We start from the raw sequence: 23368 nt of genomic DNA on the forward strand, positions 1-23368 counted from the left end.
TCATTCATTCAGTGGCAAAGAGGAAACAGGAAGGAGAAAAAGTACAAATCCAAAAAAATCCACATTTTAAAATTTTGGAATTAAATTTTGGGGCGGGGCTGTGTACCAAGAGCTTTATGTTAAAGTTTTTGGTTTTGAAAAAAGGAAAATTTAATCTTTTTTTTTTCAAATAAATTATGTTCACCATCTCTAGAGACTGAGTGGAGAGCATGCAAAGTTGAAGGAGTAGGTGAGGCTGGTCTGGGAGCCCACACATTAGTGAAAATGTTTGAGAGGAGAGAGTGTGGGGGGAAAAATCTTCGAGACAATCATGATTTTAGGAAGAGCAGAGGCAGAGCATGCCAGCACTTTTATTTTTCCATTTTCAAACACTGGATTTTTCTCCAATGGTCTTTGCTTGGTTTCTCCTCCCCACATCTTTCTTTTTTCTTTTCTTTTTTTTTTTTTGTCATCAAGGCTTGCTAAAACTTGGCTTAGTCCTTCTATGAGCTTACCCAATTGTGGAGTTCAGAAATCCAGTGGTCCCTGAGAAATGAGGCCAGTCAAGCTCATTGGTAAGAGCCACTGGGAGATTAGAAAATGATTTCTGAAAGGAAATTTAAAAGCAGTTGAGACGGTTTTGCTTTCCCAAATAAAATCCCATCCACAGAATCAAACAACATTCTCAATTTGGAGCATCAGCCAGTTAGTGATAATATCGTACATTTATACAGTGGTTACACTTAAAAAGTTGCTACTTATTTCTGAGATATTTCCGATCCCTAACATGGAGAAGAAGAGTAGAACCATAAACACTTTCAGACTAGTAGAAACATTTTAAATGCATATATTGTAATATCACCTCTGATTCTGAAGGCCCCACAGTGCTTCACAAACTACAGCATATACAATACTTACAGCACCATGGGAATGGTAGATATTGGCTTGCAGCATTAACATCTGCACCCATCTCATGGACCCTTCCAAAGCAGGATGTCTGTGGGCAAAGGAGCCTATGGCTGCCTGGTTCCTAAGGGCCCATGCTATGGGGGAGATGGGAGGCTAGGCATAACTACCTAAGGGATCATGTACCTCAGGGCTGAAGCCTTCTTTTCTCCCTGATCCCTAGGATCTGTGGGAAGGGTAGAGTGCAAACACATGCTGTTTTAGAAACTTCACAAGGTGAATCTGGGTTTCCTGGGCCTCAGTCAATCTCCTCCAGGTTTTACCTCAGACATTTTAATTTTTAATTTTTTTTATTCACAGAGTTTGGAAGGAATCATCCCCATGGCAAGACAGACATGACTGGGGATCCCTCTGCTACAGGGGAGAATCCAGTGATGGGGAAAGGAGTCAGGGGAGGGCACATGCATAGAAGGAGAGTGGGGAGCAGGATATAAACCCTCCTAGCAGCAGGAAGAGCTGCTAGTACAGAACTTTCATGAAAACAGATACAGCCTTTATATTTTCCTGGCCTCTGCTCTTATTTATCTCTATAATACGTCTTAGGATACAGTTTCTATGAAAGACACTATGCAGATGAAAGCTCTATTGTACATTCAATATATGGCACTCTATTCTTTTCCATTTCGATTTGTGAAAGTGTTAAAAAAATTCACAAAAGGGAAGAATAATGGCCTGGAAAAATCACCCCATCTCTTCCTTGTGAGAAGACAGAGTAAATGTTCAGCTTTTACCAATCTGAGGTACACTTTCAAAGAGAAATGCACAAGTCCTTTGTGCTCATTCTGAAAAACTGTTGATGAAAAACTGTTAACAAAGGAAGGTCAAAGCATAAAGTAAGGAAACCTACATGCTGCTGTAATCCATTTAATTTATTAGGTTCATTTTCTTTTTAAGCAATTGTGTTTTTCTAAAAACCCTCACAACTATACACAGGAAGCATGTGGATAATTCTTTCCAGAGGTGAACAATGAACAATAGAAGAGCTAAATCCTGCAATCTTTACAGGTTTTGATTCTTAGAGGCGGGGATGGGGGCAGGGGAGACTGCAAGTCACATCATATTTGACCTACTTACAGTAAATCTGCTTTAGCTACCAAGGTGAAAACAGTTCTGGCTTGATAACCCTTCATCTCACTCTCAAGAAAAACACTGGGGACAATTTTCAAATCTGTCTGCTTCCAATTCTATATTTGTGTGTGCAAGAGGCACTTACTGAAGATGCACAAGTACCTGGGAACCAGGGCCGGCTCCAGGCACCAGCCGACTAATCACGTGCTTGGGGCGGCACCTTATAAGGGGCAGCCAATGTTGGGGTGGTGGGGGGGCGCTTGCGGTGTTTTTGTTTTTGTTTGCGGGGCTGCACTAGAGGAGTTTTTTTTTTGTTTCAGTGGCGCGGCCCTGGGGGGCGGGGGCTTCGGCGGCATGGCGCTGGGGGGGGGCGGGGGTTTGGGCGGCGCTCCGGGGGTTTGGGCGGCCCAGCGCGGCGCTCCAGGGGGGCGGGGGTTTGGGCGGCATGGCACAGCGCTCGGGGGGTTTTGGCGGTCTGGTGCGGCGCTCGGGGGGGTTCGGCGGCCCAGCACTCCGGGGGTTTTGGGTGACCCAGCGCTTGGGAGGGGGGCGGCCCAGCACGGCAATCGGGGGGGCAGGGGTTTCGGTGGCCCGGCGTTGGGAGGGGGGGTTGGTGGCGCGGCACTCGGGGGGGGGGGGGTTACGGTAGGGTGGCGCTCTTCTTTTTTGCCTGGGGCGGCAAAAAAGTTAGAGCCGGCCCTGTTGGGAACTCTGCACAAGTGAAGGAGTTTAAGCACACAATTTGGCTGGTCACTTTTGAAATTTTGGCCTAAAATATGTTTATTATAAGAGAGGAAGTGAAATGCTTAAAATAAAATCAGTAAATATAAAATAATGTTTAAGATCCCTTATCAATTACAGAATACACATGTAAGGCTTAAAAAAGATGATGAAATGTATTTTAAAACAAAAGCATCTAAAACCACTTCTTTCTTTAGGACCTGCCGACACTGGGCTGGGAACTGTTGTCACTGAACAAGTTTTATAGTATGATTTTAAACTGGTTCTCAGGCTAATTTAGGTTAAATACCTGTATGGTATAGCCAGCACCTAGCCATGTTAAACCAGACTTGGAAACCATGTATTAGCTTAGAACTATGTTCCAACCTAAAACTGTATTCCAGTTTAGCACAGACCCTGATCCATCAAAGTACTTAAGGCCAGACTTTTAACGATATTTAAGCTCCAGATGATGCAGACAGGTGCCTAGCAGGATTTTCAAAAGTGCCTAGGGCCTATCTGCATCTTTAGGTGCCTAGATGCCTTTAGAAATCTGGTCCTCAAACTCTACAGGGATGTCATTTAGAGAGTGTGTTTTAACCTAAAAAGATACATTCTAGCTTAACCTAACATGCAAACATGTCCTAGTCTAGAAGGGGGCCCTAGCTGAGTTCTACATTAGAATGGTATTCAAGCATGGCCTAGTTTAAACACCATATTCTAGACTAGCCTGGTTTGGAAATGATGATGCACCCTAGGAACCAGACTTTAGCAGAAAACAATTAGAAGGCTGTTCCAGCCTAGTTTTTAAACTGTATTCTAGCCTCAAATGTTATTCCAGCTAAGTCTAGTTATGAAGCAGTATTCTAGCGTAGGAATCATTTTCTGGCAGCGTCTTAGCCTAGGATGGTAGTATAGCCTCGCCATTTGGAAATCATGTGGTAGCTTGAAGAGCCACATCTAGGGAAGTCAAAACAATGGGTGATTGTGCACACAGTTACCAAGCTATGCTGAAATCAAGTGAGCCTGAATCAAAGGCCTGGTCTACACTACGATTTTAATTCGGATTTATCAGCTTTAATTCGAATTTACCCTGCAACCATCCACACAACGACGCTATTTATTTCGATGTAAAGGGCCCTTTAAATCGATTTCTGTACTCCACCCCGACGAGCGGAGTAGCGCCAAAATCGATTTCAACATTTCGAATTAGGGATAGTGTGGCCGCAATTCGATGGTATTGGCCTCCGGGAGCTATCCCACAGTGCATCATTGTGACCGCTCTGGACAGCAATCTAAACTCGGATGCACTGGCCAGGTAGACAGGAAAAGCCCCGCGAACATTTGAATTTCATTTCCTGTTTGCCCAGCGTGGAGAGCACAGGTGACCACAGATAGCTCATCAGCACAGGTAACCATGCAGGCTGATGATTGAAAAAGAGCACCAGCATGGACCGTGAGGGAGGTACTGGATCTGATCGCTGTATGGGGAGAGGATTCAGTGCTTGCAGAACTTCGTTCTAAAAGACGAAATGCAAAAACTTTTGAAAAAATCTCCAAGGGCATGATGGAGAGAGGCCACAATAGGGACTCTGAGCAGTGCCGCGTGAAAGTCAAGGAGCTCAGACAAGCCTATCAAAAAACAAAGGAGGCAAACGGTCGCTCCGGGTCAGAGCCGCGGACATGCCGCTTCTACGCCGAGCTGCATGCAATTCTAGGGGGGGCTGCCACCACTACCCCACCTGTGATCGTGGATTCTGGGTCGGGGATAGTCTCATCAGCGACGCCTGAGGATTCTGCCGATGGGGAAGAGGAGGAGGAGGAGGAGGATGAGCTTGCAGAGAGCACACAGCACTCCATTCTCCCCAACAGCCAGGATCTTTTTCTCACCCTGACTGAAGTACCCTCCCAAGCCAGTACCCAAGACTCTGACCCCATGGAAGGGACCTCAGGTGAGTTTACTTTTTAAAATATAAAACTTGTTTTAAAAGCAAACGGTTTTTAATGATTACTTTGCCCTGAGGACTTGGGATGCATTCGCGGTCAGTTCAGCTACTGGAAAAGTCTGTTAACGTGTCTGGGGATGGAGCGGAAATCCTCCAGGGACATCTCCATGAAGCTCTCCTGGAGGTACTCCAAAAGCCTTGCCACAAGGTTTCTGGGCAGTGCATCCTTATTCCGTCCTCCATGGTAGGACACTTGACCACGCCATGCTTGCAGCAAGTAATCTGGTATCATTGCCTGACAAAGCCTGGCAGCGTATGGTCCCGGTGTTTGCTGGCATTCAAGCAACATCCGTTCTTTATCTTGTTGTGTAATCCTCAGGAGAGTGATATCACTCCTGGTAACCTGGTTGAAATACGGGAACTTAATTAAGGGGACAGAGGTGGCCGTTCCTACTGGGCTGTTTGCCTGTGGCGGAAAATAAATCCTTCCCTGCAGTTAGCCAAGCGCAGATGGGAAATTGGCCCTGAGTTTTTCGCGTTTGTCTAGCAGGGATCTTCCCTGATACCAGCCACGCGGTGGGGGGGGAGGGGTACAGCGATCATCCCAGAGAATTCATGGCGAGAGGGGGGGGGTGGTTAGTTTGTTTTCTGCTGCTGCTGAATGTTAACAGAAAAACCGCAGCACTCTACAGGCTATGCTTGGTATGTGGGAAAGGAGGGCGCAGAAGCTGTAAGACAATGGCTTACCATGGCCGCATGCAAGCCGAATTCTGTTGCCCAGACCTGTGATCTCTAGCAGCAAAGCCACAGGCACTCAGCATTAAGAGGCAAAATGCGACCTTGCACAGAAATCACATGTGCTATGTAATGTGAATAGTGTTGGTCACCGTGAAAGAGTATAAGCATTGTTCTGCAAAATGTAGCTTTTTAAACAATTCTCTCTTTTTCCCCTCCCTACAGCAGCTGCAAATTCCTCAAGCCTCCCTCCTCCATCCCGAAGGTTATCACAGATAAGGCGTCGTAAGAAGAGAACGCGAGACGAGATGTTTTCTGAAATTATGGAATCCAGCCGCAGTGACAGAGCTCATCTGAATGAGTGGAAGGAAACAGTTTCAAAGTATAGGAAAGAAGCCAGTGAACGTGAGGACAGGAGGGACCAACGTGAGGACAGGAGGGACCAACGTGAGGACAGGAGAGACGCTCGAGATGAGAGGTGGCGGCAGGAAGATCAGAGGAGGCAGGATGCAATGCTGGGGCTGCTGCGTGGGCAAACAGACATGCTCCGGCATCTGGTGGAGCTTCAGGAACGGCTGCTGGAAAACAGACTGCCGCTTCAGCCCCTGTTCCACCCTCCCCCCTCCCCATGTTCCGTATCCTCCTCACCCAGACGTGTAAGAACGCGGGGGGGGGGGGGGGGGAGGTTCCGTACACCTTCCCATTCCACCCCAGTAGACAGCCCAAGCAAAAGGCTGTCATTTTTTTAACCTTTTCTTTGTGGCTTTTTCCTTCCCAGCAATCCTCCTCCCAAATACCACCCGGGTTCCCTCCCTCTTTTTCTAATCTATTAATAAAGAATAAATGATTTTTAAATTATAGTGACTTTATTTGGTTTGAAAGAAAGCTGGGGGAAGGGGGAGGGTGGGTTCCTTACAGAAAATCAGTCAATAAAGGGGGCGGGTTTTCATGAAGGAGAAACAAACAGATATTTCGCACTGTAGCCTGGCCAGTCATGAAACTACTTTTTAAAGCTTCTCTGATGCACAGCGCTTCCTGGTGTGCTCTTCTAATCGCCCTGGTGTCTGGCTGCGCGTAATCAGCAGCCAGGTGATTTGCCTCAGCCTCCCACCCCGCCATAAAGGTCTCCCCCTTACTTTCACAGAGATTGTGGAGCACACAGCAAGCAGAAATAACAATGGGGAGATTTCTTTGGCTGAGGTCAGAGCGAGTCAATAATGATCGCCAGCGACCTTTTAAACGGCCAAATGCACATTCTACCACCATTCTGCACTTGCTTAGCCTGTAGTTAAATAGCTCCTGACTCCTGTCCAGGCTGCCTGTGTACGGCTTCATGAGCCATGGCATTAAGGGGTAGGCTGGGTCCCCAAGAATAACTATTGGCATTTCAACATCCCCAACGGTTATTTTCTGGTCCGGAAAGTAAGTCCCTTGCTGCAGCCCTTTAAACAGAGTAGTGTTCCTGAAGACGCGAGCGTCATGAACCCTTCCCGCCCAGCCCGCGTTGATGTTGGTGAAACATCCCTTGTGATCCACAAGTGCTTGCAGCACCATTGAAAAGTACCCCTTGCGGTTTATGTACTCGGTGGCTTGGTGCTCCGGTGCCAAGATAGGGATATGGGTTCCGTCTATCGCCCCACCACAGTTAGGGAATCCCATTGCAGCAAAACCATCCACTATAGCCTGCACATTTCCCAGAGTCACTAACTTTCGTAGCAGCACCTGAGTGATTGCTTTGGCTACTTGCATCACAGCAGCCCCCACAGTAGATTTGCCCACTCCAAATTGATTCCCGACTGACCGGTAGCTGTCTGGCGTTGCAAGCTTCCACAGGGCTATCGCCACGCGCTTCTCAACTGTGAGGGCTGCTCTCATCTTGGTATTCTGGCGTTTCAGGGCAGGGGACAGCAAGTCACAAAGTTCCATGAAAGTGCCCTTACGCATGCGAAAGTTCCGCAGCCACTGGGAATCGTCCCACACCTGCAAAACTATGCGGTCCCACCAGTCTGTGCTTGTTTCCCTTGCCCAGAATCGGCGTTCCATGGATAGAATCTGCCCCATTAACAACATGATCTCCAAAGCACCGGGGCCCGTGGTTTCACAGAATTCTGTATCCGTGTCCGTGTCCATGTCCATGTCAATGTCCTCATCATGCTTGTCGCTGCGCTGCCGCCGCCGCTGCCTCCTCGCCTCGTTTTTCTGGTCCTGGCTGAGCATAAACTCCACGAGAACACGTGAGGTGTTTACAATGTTCATGACTGCTGTCTTGAGCTCAGCGGGCTCCATGCTTGCCGTGGTATGGAGTCTGCAGTGTTCACCCACCCAGGAAAAAAGGCGCGAAAATGGTTGTCTGCCGTCTGTTGCTTTCATGCAGGGAGGGAGGAGGTGAGGCTGTACCCAGAACCACCTGCGACGATGTTTTTTGTCCCATCAGGCACTGGGATCTTAACCCACAATTCCAATGGGTGCGGGAGACTGCGGGAACTATGGGATAGCTATGGGATAGCTACCCACAGTGCAACGCTGCAGAAATCGACGCTAGCCCCGGTACTTGGACGCACACCACCGAATTAATGTGCTTAGTGTGGTCGCATACATTTCGACTTTATACAACCTGTTTTTCAAATCCGAATTATATAAATTCGGATTAATCCCGTAGTGTAGACATACCCAAAGAACCTTCCCCTCGCTGTAGGGGAATATTTTACAAAGGGGAGTTCAGCACCTAATCCTCATCTGAGCCTCTGAAAATTTTCCCCGTCCATACTAAACATGATGGTTGAGATTTCCAAAGCCACCTAAGGGAATTGGTCTGGGATACACAGTTCCCATTCAATTTAATGGGAATTGCTTGCTTGATTTTAATGGGAAAGTAGGTCTCAAGGCCCCACGTCAGCTTTGAAAATCTCAGCCTGTGTTTCTGTTCTAACACCATAAATAATTATTAAAACCGCAGACCCTGTTTCTTTACGTGTTTAACATTCCTAATTTGCAACACTGCAGGTTTAAAATTAGCAAAATAAAAATCCAATTTCTCAACAAAACAGTATCCTGAGGACCAAAACGTTTGCTTATAGAAAATAGCAAGAACTTTGCAGGGGATGAGACTGAAGCTAGAGCATGGATGATTCTGTACCGACAATATTCAATTTCAGCAAACATAGCGCCTGATCCAGCTCCCATTGAAATGGCCAGATGGCCATTAACTTCAATGGTGCAGGAACAAGCCTGGTGCACAGTTTTCAGACTATGCTTTCTTCATGAGCTAGGCATCTAAAAAGTGAGGAAAATATTTCTTGCATGAAGGGTTATGAGACATGAATGTGAATCAATTATTTCATTTAAAGACAAGAGCCATTCTGCTCTTAGGTAAACAGATATTTATTGCATCACAGCTAGATTAAGGATTTATTTTGCTCTTGTTACAGCATGAAATCAAAACCTACTGAGTTCAGGAACATTTATCTAAAATTCAACTTCCTAGAAGAAGTGTCACCAGCATTTCAGACCAGGAAGGTATAGTCCTTTACCTTCAAAAGAATCACCTTTCAAATGAGATTTAGAGGTAATCTCCTATCCTAGACACATTATAATAGGAAAGTGCTGCATTTTGTAAGTCAATTCTAAGCAGATGGCCAGAGTAGCAGGAGGGCAGTATCCTTTGCTAGACACGAGAGTCTTTTTTAAACATGAGTTGTTCAGAAAAGCCCACCACATAAAAAAATCTACAGTACTTTTCCACTTCCATTAACCCCTCTAAAGACACATATCTCTGTGCTATAAACTTTGTATTTCAATGTCAAAGAGACACATCACCCATGCTGAATGTTTCTATGGGGGGAGGGGAATTAACACCGCCCAAAACATGCTAGACCCAAGATCCACTGATGGGAGTGAAGCTGAACCTGAGTTGTATCAACCTTCCTTGCCCTGTCAAAGATCTTCCATGTGACCTCTGTATGTTTGAGGCTCTGGTGATTTAAGGGTAGTGTGTCAGAACTGATAATTAGGGCCCTACCAAGTTCATGGTCCATTTTGGTCAATTTCACTGTCATAGGATTTTAAAAATTGTAAATTTCATGATTTCAGCTATTTAAATCTGAAATGTCACGGTGTTGTAATAGTAGGGGTCCTGACTCGAAAAGGAGTTGTGTATGTGTGTGTGTGGGGGGGTCGCAAGATTATTGTAGGGGGTGATTGCGGTACTGCTACCCTTACTTCTGCACTGTTTCTGGTGGTGGCGCTGTCTTCAGAGCTGGGCAGCGGCAGCACTGCCTCTGTGCAGAAGTAAGGATGGCATAGTATGATATTGCCACCCTTACTTCTGCGTTGCTGCTGGTGGGGCGCTACCTTCAGAGCTGGGTGCTCGGCCAATAGCCGCTGCTCTCCGGCCGCCCAGCTCTGAAGGCAGCGCAGAAATAAGGGTGGCAATACTGGGACCCCCTAAAATAACCTTGTGACCCCCTGCAACTCCCTTTTGGGTCAGGCCTCCCAATTTGAGAAACACTGGTCTCCCCCATGAAATCTGTATAGTAAAGGGTAAAAGCACACAAAAGATCAAATTTCACGGGGGGAGACTAGATTTCATGGTCCGTGATGTGTTTTTCATGGTTGTGAATTTGGTAGGGCCCTACTGATAAGGGACAGAGCCACTCATCTGCTGTAAAACACATGAAGACTTACTTTCTAACACTCTCAGCATCAATTCTTATATATTGTTGCTCCTTGTATTCAAATCCCTCAGAGCAGGCATTAGGAATCGGGGGCTGGTGAGGGGGTTTTAGGTCAATGGATCAAGGGAGAATAGTGGAAGCCTTAATCCTCCATGACTGTCTCAGGATAGAAAGGTTTTACCTGTTGTGACCAGGACCCCAGTGGGGGCCAGCTGAGGTTACTCAATTAAGGTGAACTGCAAATAATGGGGTAGACAATCCCCCAAAAGCTGGTGGATATTCCAAGATTTAGATTTATCAAGCCAGCATAAAACAGATTTTTTTATTACCTCACTGGTTGCCCAGAAGCCAACAACACAATTTCCTTGAAGAAACCCAGCCTCAGGCCTTCATCCAGGTACCCAAGTCAAATATGATGAAGATTTCTGAAAATCTTATTTCATCATATAAAAGAAAATCCCAATCCCAAAGGATCAGACACATTACCTCCCAGGTTAATGAATATTCGAGATCTTACCCAAATACATCTACAGCCAATTCTTATTATCTAAACTAAAATTTATTAAAAAAAGAAAAGGGAGACAGTATGGTTAAAATATTAATATACATACAGACATGAGTTCAATTCTTGAGGTTCAGATTCATAGCAGAGATGGTGAGCTTTGTAGTTGCAAAGAGTTCCTTTAGAATTTAGTTCCTAGGTTATAGTTCAATGTCCAATATCAATCCAGATTGTACCAGCTTAACTGGGATCTTGCCTTGTAGCTTAAGCTTTCCCTGATGAAGCTTAAGCAGATCTGAGCTATCAGGATCAGGACCCAATGATCTTTTATACAGTTTTCTAGCCTCTACCTGACCATATAGTCCTGGGTAAACAATAGGCTTTTGATGTAATCTTCTGTTTCCTGAACACCACCAGTAATTAGTTACACAAATTAACATAGGGCAATTTATCCATTTGGCAGTTTATCACAAACTTTAAAGAGACATATAGACAATGACATTATTTCACCCAAGATTCATCTAAATGTTAATATTCCCTTTTGAGCTCTGAATTAGTAGCTATAGTGACAGCCAGGAACTGTCTGTTTACATGGCTAGCATTTAAGACACACACAATTAGTATCACTTCTAACTTCTAACAATATAGGTTTGCCTTTCAAAGTTCTAGCCTATCGACCATGAATGACCCTAATTACCATTTGCATAGTTTTCTAACATGACTTTAAAGATTGGCTCTAGGTCATCCAGCCTGCAAGCTGCTTTCTGGCCATGAATTATATTTTGTATAGGATTTGCTGCAATTATATAGCAGTGGTAGCAATAATGATTTGCATGATTATATTTTAGACAACGTCACATCTGTGGACATTTGGTCATCTGAGGACTGGAGGAGAAGAGGTCATACTCCCTTCTGCTTGTAGTTTTCAAACCACTGTCCCTTCCTACCACATGATACAATGGAATCGCTGCAGATTTTTTGCCACCTGCACTCAGTTCTCCCATGAATTTTCCTGTGGAAAGGCATGATATGGGCCAGAGAGTTTATGTGTCTGTCCTGACTTTCATTTTACTGGGTCAAAATTTTGAAAATGGGATGCCTAATTGTAGGTATCTAAAATCCATATTTAGACATCTGTGGGCTGATTTTTCAGAAGTGCAGAGTAACCTGCTGTTTGCATTGAACTCAGTGAGGCTGTGGATGCTCAAAACCTCTAAAAAAAAATCAGATCTCTTCTGTAAGTGCCTAAAGATAGATTTATCTACCTAAATTTAGTCACCCACGTTTGAAAGTCTGGGTCTCATTTATGCTGATGATTGTTAAATTATCCAACATGATAACCTGAGATTTCTTAAGTAAGAAGATTTGATCATTTATTCTATAATTCTCCCCTGGTTCAGCCTGACTTCCACCGCATGGCAGAGCAGGAACAGCCAGCATAACAAGGCACAACAGACATTCCTCAGAGTCTCTTTACTAAACTCCCAGTCTCTCCTGGAAAATTCTTGCCTAATCTAATTAGCTTTAAAACAGCAGTTAATAGTCTCCTGTGGTGTGGTGTTGTTGAACTGAAGGGTGCATAGAATTGCTGTAGACTGTAAACTTCACCCTTTAATAAATCTGAAAAGGCAGCATATTCATTTCCCACTCCCCACAAGATTTAAATACTCCAGGAAAAACATTTCCTTTGTGAACTTCCATCTTCGAGTCATTTTGGGAGGCAATGAATGTTGGGAAAAACTGGTCAGTAACTCACTTTTCCAAGTATTTATTCACAGGAAGGTTGGAGGAATCAAAGCAAAATGTATTGTAATAAATTAACAGTAGCTATGTGACATGGGGAGCTAAGTGGTGCAGTAGGTTAATGCACTAATCTTTTTCCCACTGGAGGCCTAAATTCATGTTCTTGCTGTGGTCTCAATTAAGGATAATTTTGGTGGCATTAGGATGTGACTAGCCTACTCTCTCTGTGTTCACAACCCAAAACCACATGTGATTAGCAATTCCTGCTTAAGAAAGGCTTAAGAGCAGAGAACTTTTAGGTTAAATTTTAGGCAGGCCGACAAAGCCCTGTAGGTAAAGATGTGCACTACTTGAACTCACTGGCATTGGCTCAAGATAATGCTATTAGCCGTTCCTTTTCACATGCACCAAAATTCACCCCAATTTTAGCCACTCATTTATGCTGTCAGAAAAAACTCAGATGTAGTGTAGTAAATCTTTTCACAAACAAAATGATCAAGTGATAAGGGACATGTTGCTTGTTGCCTTTAATCTACACTCTCTCCCTAACTAAGAACTAGTTTCTTTACATGAAAGAAAAATTAACAATTTTCCTGAACAAATTCATATTCAACTAGAATTTCATTTAAACATGTACATGAAATATATTTAACAATAATATTTAGCACTATATATTTTCAAAATGCTTGAGAAACAATTAATATTCACAACCCCCTTGCAAGGTAGGAAAATTGTTGTTACCCCCATTTTACAGATGGAAACACTGAGACACAGAAATTAGATGAGAATAAAAGAGTCAGTGTCAGAGACAGAATTAGCCCTCAGGGATTCACTGCTCCCAATCCTGTGCTCAGACCAATAGACTACAATGTTCATTCTCATGATAAACTACAAATCAAATCAAATGTAATTATTGCAACTGTTTGAGCAAAGATGTTTAACTACATTTAGCATGCCATGCTCCGTATAATTTTACATTAACGTTTAACTGTCCTATTTGCCCAGGTTGGTAGGAGAGTTTGCATAGGGCACAGTAAAAAAATAACTTGTTTCTGTTATCCTGAGCCTCATGAAGCCATTATACCTGTGCAACATGAGGGCAAAGTGAGTATAAAATCATACCAAAGCAGAATGGTAGAATTTTACACTAATTTTTCACTGGCATAAATAACTACATGAGGCGCAGGGCAACAGAGAATCAAGTTCTATGTGTACAAATCAGCATGTCCAAACTTTTAAAAGTTTGATTGGAGAACTTGGATACTGGTACAAACAAAAGGACACACAAGCCTAAGACTAAGGGATAGCAGCTAATGGGGCTGCTCCCATGTTTTGTTTGTTGAAGGTCTTAGGTTCTATCCCCACGTATAACGCATGGTGTCTGTGTCTGAGGTTTTATATTTTTACACAAGCATTTCTTCCAAATTCCACCATTCAATGATCACATAAGTTCTCCTTTTAAAAAGTTAGGATGGCAAGTGAATATAGTGCTCATGAAAGATGTCAGCTGGACAAAAACAAAGTCTTCTATTTCTCACCACTCTCCTGTTGATGTGCCTTAACCCTGACCTAGAGAGACCACTTCTAGGAATAAAAGGATAGCACAGTCTCCCTGTGCACTCTGTCCTTGAGGTCTCTAATGAGCCTGCCAACTGGTTCTGCGGAGGGTTTTTGTCTACCCGGTGCTACATTGAGAAGATCAGTCCATTTCACATACTGGCCACTCAACAGCTATCAGACTGTAACAACATTCAATCCTAGCCCAACTGGGCTATATTCAAATCACCGATTTAGAAGTGAAAGCTTCTATATCCGGTTATCAACCCCCTGACCCATCCAGTCAGGGGAGGATTTAAGTGTGGATCATTGAATAAGCCCAGTACTCAGAGAAGTCCAATGCCCAGCCAAAATCAGAAAGCAGTACTGAGTCAGACTAGAGCATGACAGCAACAGTAGGAGGTGTGCGTCACAGCGGGTTGCTGCCAGCTGCTGCCTGCTCCTAGGAAACTAACATTAGCACCAGTTGAGGGTATGAGGACAAGAGGCATTCAGCTCCCTAATATAACTCACTCACAGAGGCCACTTTGTCACCCAAGGGAACAGGGGAGGAAGGGAAAGCAGCAGGCAGAGTGCCTCCTAACTAAGAAGAGGTAGGACCCGCAACCATATTAGCAGGTGTAATAACTATAAAGGGAAGGGTAACAGGCCTCCTGTGTACAGTACTATAAAATCCCTCTTGGCCAGAGACTCCAAAATCCTTTTACCTGTAAAGGGTTAAGAAGCTCAGGTAACCTGGCTAACACCTGACCCAAAGGACCAATAAGGGGACAAGATACTTTCAGATCTTGGGGGAGAGGGGAAGGCTTTTGTTTGTGCTCTTTGTTTTGGGGGTTGTTCGCTCTTGGGACTGAGAGGGACCAGACATCAATCCAGGCACTCCAAATCTTTCTGAACAAGTCTCTCATATTTCCAACTTGTAAGTAAACTGCCAGGCAAGGCGTGTTAGTTTTTATCTTTGTTTTTTCAACTTGTAAATGTACCTTTTTGCTAGAGTGTTTATCTCTGTTTGCTGTAACTTTGAACCTAAGGCTAGACGGGGGTTCCTCTGGGCTCTTTAAGCTTGATTACCCTGTAAAGTTAGTTTCCATCCTGATTTTACAGAGATGATTTTTACCTTTTTCTTTACTTAAAAGCCTTCTTTTTAAGAACCTGATTGATTTTTCCTTGTTTTTAGATCCAAGGGGGTTGGATCTTGATCCACCAGGAGTTGGTGGGAGGTAGGAGGGGGGATGGTTAATTTCTCCTTGTTTTAAGATCCAAGGGGTTTGGATCTGTATTCACCAGGGAATTGGTGAAGATTCTCTCAAGGCTATCCAGGGAAGGGAATTAGCACATTTGGGAGTGGTGGCAGCGGACCAGATCTAAGCTGGTAGTTAAGCTTAGAAGTTTTCATGCAGGCCCCCACATTTGTACCCTAAAGTTCAGAGTGGGGAAGCAGCCTTGACAGCAGGTACATATGACGCCACCATGGATGCAGCAGGCCTCCCTTCAGTCCCTCAAGTCATGACTAGCAAATGAGCTGAGAGACAGGGAATTGTGGGAAACATGGTTGCACCTGGGCAACTGAGGCATGTTGCTGAGCCAGGGTGCCAGGCTGCCTGGAAGTGTGTAGATTGGCTGGCAACTGACTGAGCAACGCAGGGGAAGGGCACGCCCCTGACACCAGTGAGAGGGGGAGGCTGACAAGGATGAAATGGAAGTTACAAGGGAATCCGTTTGATTCTGTTGAGAGCAGGCCTGCTTTGCCTGGACACATAGCAAGGACCAGTCGGTCCGTGATGGGCTGGATTGGATGGGACTGCACTACTTGAGTAGGAAGAAAGTTAATGAGTCTTTCAGGGCTTGGGGAGACTAAGAGGAAGAGCCTGATAGGGATTGCTTCATCTGGGCTGAGAAGAGACACAAAGAGAGGAAATGTCTATTTCAGGAATGAGGTGGCTGGAATGTCTCTCCAGGAGAGACTGAAATTTTGAGGAAGCCCCACAATGTTAGTGCCTCTGAGACTCAGCCTGCTTTAATCCACCCCTGCATCCAATCCTCCAGCAAATAGTTTTTTAAATCAGAAGAAGCTATTGGATTAATCTTAACTATGCTAGGGTTAAACCTGTACTAATAAGAAACTGGGTAAGCCTGACACATCTTAAAGCAGACGCTGTCAGTGTTTTCCCCAGGAACTGAAATGGGGGAGGGGGGATGATCGAATTTAAAGGGTGGGGGGGTCAGGGCCGATGAGGGGAGAGACCATGAGGGTGAAAGTGGGCTGTTTGGCACCATAGTAAAAACTGAAAAATGTTTTATGATTATTTTATTAGATTTAACTCATGTTTTAAAATCATCACACAAATTAAAGTTGGCTACTCAAGCCTTCTATAAAGCACTACATCTACATCCGTCTTGGTTTCTTGTTATAATTTTGCACAACTCTGTTAATACACTTCTTGAATGCAATGCGTTCATCTTTGGTGGCTTCTTGTGTGCCTAGTATTTCCATTCCTTCAATTGATATGCTCATTAGTTCATTTACATAATCAGGCAGAAGGCAACTTCTTTCAGAACACAAAATTCTATTCGATGATGAAAAAGAACACGCAACTGTAGTTGTTGTGACTGGGAGTAGCAAGAGATGAATTTCTACTTCTTTCATCCCAGGAAACAGCATAAAGATTGGGTCAAGCCACTAGTGATGATAAAAAAGAAGTTGAAGTCAAATCTTCATTCATTCGTCATATGCTATTCCACTCTGTGTTCAAATTCTCTGTTTTGTCCTGAGCACATGGCAGCCCCATTGCTAATAGTGCCTCACTCCACTCAACTGTCGATGTTTTATAGGACGAGGATCTGTAAAAGCTACATAGAGGTTAAGTAGAATCTAGAAGTCGCAGTTGTAGATTTTTAAGAATCAAGTCTGTGTACTTTTTCAGTTGTCTTAACAAACACTTCTTGTCCTCTTCACTTAAGGATTCAATATAAATGCCTTCATCAGTCAACTTCTGGACTGAAGTCTTTGCTTCTTCCAGTACTTTTTCAATGGATAGCTCTCTGATCCAAATGTAGCTTCTATTGCTGGACAAAGATCTACTACTGTTGTAGCAGATGCCTGGATGGCATTGTTAATGACCCAAGTGATTTCAAGAGTAGACTTACAAGAGAGAGAATAGCAATAGTCTTCTCTGAATGTAGTAGCAAAAGTAATCCACCATCCTCACTCCTTAGATCCATCCCATCTGGTAGATACTTTCCAAAGTCGGTAATAATGGCTGGAGTAATTTCAAAACAACAGCCAAGGATTGCTCATGAAAAGCCAGAGGGTTTTCCCAGGTTGGACTAATTTGAACTTCAGTCCCAGTGTATCTTCTATATTTTCCAACATATTCAGTCTTTTGGGGCTCCTGCTGAAAAAATAATATAATGAAGACATTAAATGTATAGCTTTTAAAATGTCTTTTGAAAAGTCTGCAGCTTGTACTAGTGCTAGTTGGAGTAGATAGCCTCTGCAATGTGTATAGGAGAGATTAGGGTTACACTTTCCTCTGAGCAAAGCTTGTACTCCACCATGTCTTCCAGAGAAGTTTGTAGCTCCATTAAATGCACAAGCAACCATCTGTTTGGGGTCCAATTGATAAGCATTTAACTTTTCTAAGATGTGGGTTGTCACAGATGCAGCCGATGTGTCTTTTATAACTTGAACATGTAGAAATGCATCTACTGGCCTACACTGACATCAAGAAAACATACACAATGACTTAATAATTGATGCCCATTTGCACGGTGCATTCATCAGCTATGTATGCAAATCTTTTGAATGTGGTGAGCGAGTTCTTCACTTTTTCAACTGTTGAACCTTTCACTATTGCACCACATGTTCTAGCCAGTCAGTTGAGTTTCTTGCAGAAAGATAGTGAGCATTTGCTGGTCTTGTTCGGAACCAGTGTTCAACTTCAGGTTGAACAAGTGACAATGCACTTAACATTGGCCTCCAGTTTGTAGTGTGTGGAATCTCCTGCTTAGTATGATGCCACAGCCATGTTTGTTTGCATGAACTGTGTTGTGTCTCCAGCATTCTTAACAGCCTCATTAACACTCACTGGTGTTGTCCTTGGTCAGTGGAGACTCAAAGTTCAAAGGTGTCAAGTATCAGAGGGGTAGCCGTGTTAGTCTGAATCTGTAAAAAGCAACAGAGGGTCCTGTGGCACCTTACTACCTAAGATCCACAAACCTGGAAATCCTGGACGCCCCATCATCTCGGGCATTGGCACTCTCACTGAAGGACTGTCTGGATATGTGGACTCCCTACTCAGACCCTACGCCACCAGCACTCCCAGCTATCTCCGTGACACCACAGATTTCCTGAGGAAACTACAATGCATTGGTGACCTCCCAGAAAACACCATCCTAGCCACCATGGATGTAGAGGCTCTCTACACAAACATCCCACATACAGATGGAATACAAGCTGTCAGGAACAGTATCCCTGATGATGACACAGCACAACTTATTGCTGAGCTCTGTGACTTTATCCTCACGCACAATTATTTTAAATTTGGTGACAATATATACCTCCAGACCAGTGGCACCGCTATGGGCACCCGCATGGCCCCACAATATGCCAACATTTTTATGGCTGACCTGGAACAACGCTTCCTCAGCTCCCGTCCACTCATGCCCCTTCTCTACCTACGCTATATTGATGACATCTTCATCATCTGGACCCATGGGAAGGAGGCCCTGGAAGAATTCCACCATGCTTTCAACAGCTTCCACCCCACCATCAACCTCAGCCTGGACCAATCTACACGGGAGGTCCACTTCCTGGACACCACCGTACAAATAAGCGATGGCCACATTAACACCACCCTATACCGAAAACCCACCGACCGCTACGCCTACCTTCATGCCTCCAGCTTCCACCCCGGTCACACCACACGATCCATCGTCTACAGCCAAGCACTGAGGTACAATCGCATCTGCTCCAACCCCTCAGACAGAGACCAACACCTACAAGATCTTCACCAAGCATTCTCAAAACTACGATACCCACACAAGGAAATAAAGAAACAAATCAACAGAGCCAGACGTGTACCCAGAAGCCTCCTGCTACAAGACAGGCCCAGAAGAGAAACCAACAGAACTCCACTGGCCATCACCTACAGTCCTCAGCTTAAACCTCTCCAACGCATCATCAATGATCTACAACCCATCCTGGACAATGATCCCTCACTTTCACAGACCTTGGGAGGCAGGCCAGTCCTCGCCCACAGACAACCTGCCAACCTTAAGCATATTCTCACCAGCAACCACGCACCGCACCATAACAACTCTAACTCAGGAACCAACCCATGCAACAAACCTCGATGCCAACTCTGCCCACATATCTACACCAGCAACACCATCACTGGACCTAACCAGATCAGCTACAACATCACCGGCTCATTCACCTGCACGTCCACCAATGTTATATATGCCATCATATGCCAGCAATGCCCCTCTGCTATGTACATTGGCCAAACTGGACAGCCACTACGCAAGAGGATAAATGGACACAAGTCAGATATCAGGAATGGCAATATACAAAAACCTGTAGGAGAACACTTCAACCTCCCTGGCCACACAATAGCAGATGTAAAGGTTGCCATCTTACAGCAAAAAAACTTCAGGACCAGACTCCAAAGAGAAACTGCTGAGCTCCAGTTCATTTGCAAATTTGACACCATCAGATCAGGATTAAACAAAGACTGTGAATGGCTATCCAACTACAGAAACAGTTTCTCCTCCCTTGGTGTTCACACCTCAACTGCTAGCAGAGCACCTCATCCTCCCTGATTGAACTAACCTCGTCATCTCCACACTGATATATACCTGCCTCTGGAGATTTCCATTACTTGCATCTGAAGAAGTGAGGTTCTTACCCACGAAAGCTAAAGTTCAAAGGTGCTTTCACATGAGTTCACCTCCCAGGTGGGGGGCAAGAAGATACCTTGCTTGTTCCTCCAGCTGCTCACTGTTCACTCTGGACACTGTTGGTTGTTGTGCCACTTTTCACTCCATCGTTCGGTTGCCAATGGCCCTGTACCATCACCTTCTGCTGCTACCTGCCACTGTGACCTCTGCGAGTTGGTCTCTTGAGGTTCCACCCGGCTCTCAGTGATTTCAGCTGAGCTCTCAGTGGGGGAACCTTGCTGCTAGTGCAGACTGGGCCGTCTCTTCCACAGAAACACTGTCCCACAGCAGGTCTAAGCATTTAGACCTGATTATCAGTGATTTCAGCTGTAGTGGTCACTTAACAAAACAAAAGACTAACTATGGAGCCTAATCAGCTCCGTCTTTAAACAGTGGAGAGGGGCAGGTCAAACAGTACTTGTGACTCAGGCAGACCATCAAGCAAAACACCTGTCCCCACCCTCTTTCTTGATGCCCTCAATCAGCACAGGCTAAGTATAGTTCTACTGCCTTTTACTCAGACAATAACAACATTTAATTACCCCCTGCATTCAAGTGATTTGTAACACAACCCCACTTGGGCAACACAGCTCTGTTTGCTGGATACCTGGGTAGATTAGGTGTGAATGTAAATACAATCTGGTCCTGAAGCCTTCTCACCCCCCCTCCCCCAGCTCCCAGCTCATCACTAACAGTCAGGGAGAGCTCATTTAGACTTTGCTTACAAATCATAATTTGAAATTATTAGGTTGGCCAACATCACCGAACTGAATGCACTGACATTGTCATAAAAACAACAGCTGTATAAGGAAGCTAGTCTATGTTCATACTTTTCAAATCTATTATACTTTTTCAGATACACGTATTTTATTATACACTTTATATGCTTTTAAAGTGTGTATTAATGTTTCAATTTAAATTCAATTTCCCAAACAATCACAAAATTGGCAACAGTGCATGTAACTAGTTCCCAAAACTGGGAGGGAGGGTGTTGGGGAAATTCAGAGGGGGGTGTAGGGAAATCCCTGGATGCTGTAAACCAATTTTTGTTGCATTTCGTACAGAAAATATGCTCTGAGTATGAAAGGTTATGGGCCAAGTTTCAGCCTAGAGAAACTGTTTATAGAAAAGTTCTAAAATCTGAACATCAGTGATTTGTAATAGAAATGCTGACAGTATAAAACTGTAGCTTGAATGCATCACTTTATTATTGTATTGTTATTGTCATCGTCATCATCATCATCATCATCACTATTATTACCATATTTATTAGACAAGTTAATCTTAATTATCATTACCACTAATTCATTATGTTCCTTCATCAGCTCTGTCATCAATGTCATTCCTATAATCATCTCTCAAACTACTAACGAAGAAAAACAACTGCTAATCTAGAATATTTAAATCAGTTTGGCTTTGCAAATGAAAGATGGAAAACGCATACAATTCTGATTGAAATTTGCAAGCCTCCAGTAATGCTGTAATTATTGGGACAGAATATTTTCTTTTAAAATGGCACATTTTCCATGTTCCTCTTCCTCTGGGGCCAGTGTGAGTTTAGTATGTTACAGAAAAATTCAGTCTCTTTGGCTAACTTGTGTCACTTGTGAGCAATCCCTCTGCTGCTGACCCAAGTGCAGTGCTGATATACTCCAGGGGGATTAATATACAGCTCTTCTCAAGTAGAGGGTCAAATCTGTGCAACACAAGGGAGCCTGTTCAGGGAAGAATAAAGAGGAGGAATGGGGCATCTTGGAAGATTCCCCTTCACCAACAAGTGGAAATTTTTTTAAGTGACTTACTCCTCTTGCCTTTTTATTCCACCTCAGTGAATGGCATTGCACTATCTGCATCCTTAGCATAATTAACATTCGGGCTTTTTTTCCATTTGAAAAACATGGAAATCATACGGAGATATGATCCAAATGAAGAGCCATCATTATGGTATTGATAGAGTACCCCGTACAATCTCTTTCCTTTAAGCCTAGTGTAATGAATACAATAAATCCTACTGACTTCCTTGAGTCTGTTTATGTAAATAGTATTTAATGTAGGAAAGGATTCCAGAACTGGGCCCACTGATAGCAAAACCACATTCTCCTTTTGTTCAAGGAGTGCGTTTATAAAGCCAAATGTCCTGGGTTCTATCTCCTGTGCAATAGTGGAGCTTTGGGGCCAAATTCTTTGCTGACCTAATTCCACTCATGTCAAAGGAGTCATGGCAGCAAAGAATTTTCACCTTTATCTTTATCTTATAATTTTTTTTTTTTAAAGAACCCCTTGGCAGTGTTCTGGCATAGATTGGGATGTTTCCCCTTCCTAAGACTCTCCAGAATTCATTCCAATGGAGATTTCCTCCAAAAATGTGATGGATTTCCAAAACAAAGGGCATTTTGCACCTGTTCTCTTTTGGCACCCTCTATAATAAGAGAGAAGGCAAATATCAATCCGAGGCTGGCACCGCTTCAAGGATCAGAACAGAATTCCTTACCAGAGACATCTGTGCTGCTGTCATCCATTCAGGAGGGATGTGAAAGTGAGCTCCAGCTGAATCTCCCAACAGAATGATCCCCTTGGACTCTGCATCTAATAAGTACATTTCATTAATAGTTTTAAAATTCCCTTGGCCTTTGTCACACCGTAAAGTGAATCTCTGTATAAAAAACAACAAGATTAAGATAAAAAGACACAGCACTGGTAGATTCAGTGTGTAAAATGGAAATAGGGCATTGGCCACTATTTGTGTTTGAAATGTGTTCATTTCAGTTCCTAGAATGGGAGATTTTCACTCCATCTGCACCAAAAGCCTGCCTAAACAGATGTGCCAACAATCTAAGAAAAACAAGTAGGCATGCTGTATGAATAAGAGAAAGAACTTCTTGCTTAATGAGAAAGATTCCCATAAGATTTTATTCAAATTGTTATTTTAACACAGGCTCTGCTGTGAAGCTAACATTCATTTTTTCTACCTATGGAATATTTATTAAAAATACTTAAAATCAAACATTTAGGGAAATCAGAATACTCAGGGAATTGGTAATGACTCATATTAAGAGAAGATTTGTGAGTCAGGGGCTCTCAAGGTAATTTCATTGGAACAATCTAGCTTTTTAATAATTAATGTTACTTAGCACTTGAGTGGTACTTTCTGTCTAAAATGACAAAGAGCTTTGCAGAGGAGCTTTTCACCTTTCAGTCACTAATTTAATGTGAGTCAAGGTAGGTTTGAAAGTTGTTATTATGGTTTCTTAATATTAGTATATTATAATACTAGTGTATCTAAATAAATAAATGGAGATATACCTATCTCCTAGAACTGGAAAGGACCCTGAAAGGTCATTGAGTCCAGTCCCCTGCCTTCACTAGCAGGACCAAGTACTGATTTTGCCCCAGATCTCTAAGTGGCCCCTTCAAGCATTGAACTCACAACGCTGGGTGTAGCAGGCCAATGCTCAAACCACTGAGCTATCCCTCCCCCTTTACCTATAGCTATATATGGCCTGAGTTGTTAGTGTCAGTCCATTTCCTAGTGGATAGAT

At 43.7% G+C, this 23368-nt stretch overlaps 2 protein-coding genes across 6 annotated transcripts in view; one reads left to right on the plus strand and one right to left on the minus strand.

Moving 5' to 3' along the window:
- Window positions 1-23368, minus strand: part of AOAH (acyloxyacyl hydrolase) — a 117597-nt gene that overhangs the window by 48962 nt on the left and 45267 nt on the right. For all 5 annotated transcript variants that reach the window (XM_065587204.1, XM_065587203.1, XM_065587205.1 and 2 more), the window contains 2 exons: window positions 22321-22415; window positions 495-586 (listed from right to left, as the gene is read on the minus strand). In XM_065587204.1, the coding sequence (XP_065443276.1) occupies window positions 495-586; window positions 22321-22415 (187 nt within the window). The remainder of the gene's footprint in view (window positions 1-494; window positions 587-22320; window positions 22416-23368) is intronic.
- Window positions 4201-6163, plus strand: LOC135981961 (SRRM2 protein homolog rsr-2-like). Its single transcript, XM_065587208.1, has 2 exons — window positions 4201-4685; window positions 5640-6163. The coding sequence occupies exons 1-2, from the start codon at window positions 4298-4300 to the stop codon at window positions 6161-6163; spliced, it is 912 nt and encodes a 303-aa protein (XP_065443280.1). The 5' UTR covers window positions 4201-4297.

The sequence above is a fragment of the Chrysemys picta genome, chromosome 2 (genome assembly GCF_011386835.1).
Source record: "Chrysemys picta bellii isolate R12L10 chromosome 2, ASM1138683v2, whole genome shotgun sequence".
Taxonomy (NCBI): Eukaryota; Metazoa; Chordata; order Testudines; family Emydidae; genus Chrysemys; species Chrysemys picta.

What these genes read in the sequence shown, in the direction of transcription:
- LOC135981961 (XM_065587208.1), top strand. Translation starts at nt 4,298, where the DNA reads ATGATGGAGAGAGGCCACAATAGGGACTCTGAGCAGTGCCGCGTGAAA. An exon ending in CCCCATGGAAGGGACCTCAG is followed by an intron (nt 4,686 to 5,639) that starts GTGAGTTTACTT and finishes CCCTCCCTACAG; the next exon opens with CAGCTGCAAATTCCTCAAGC.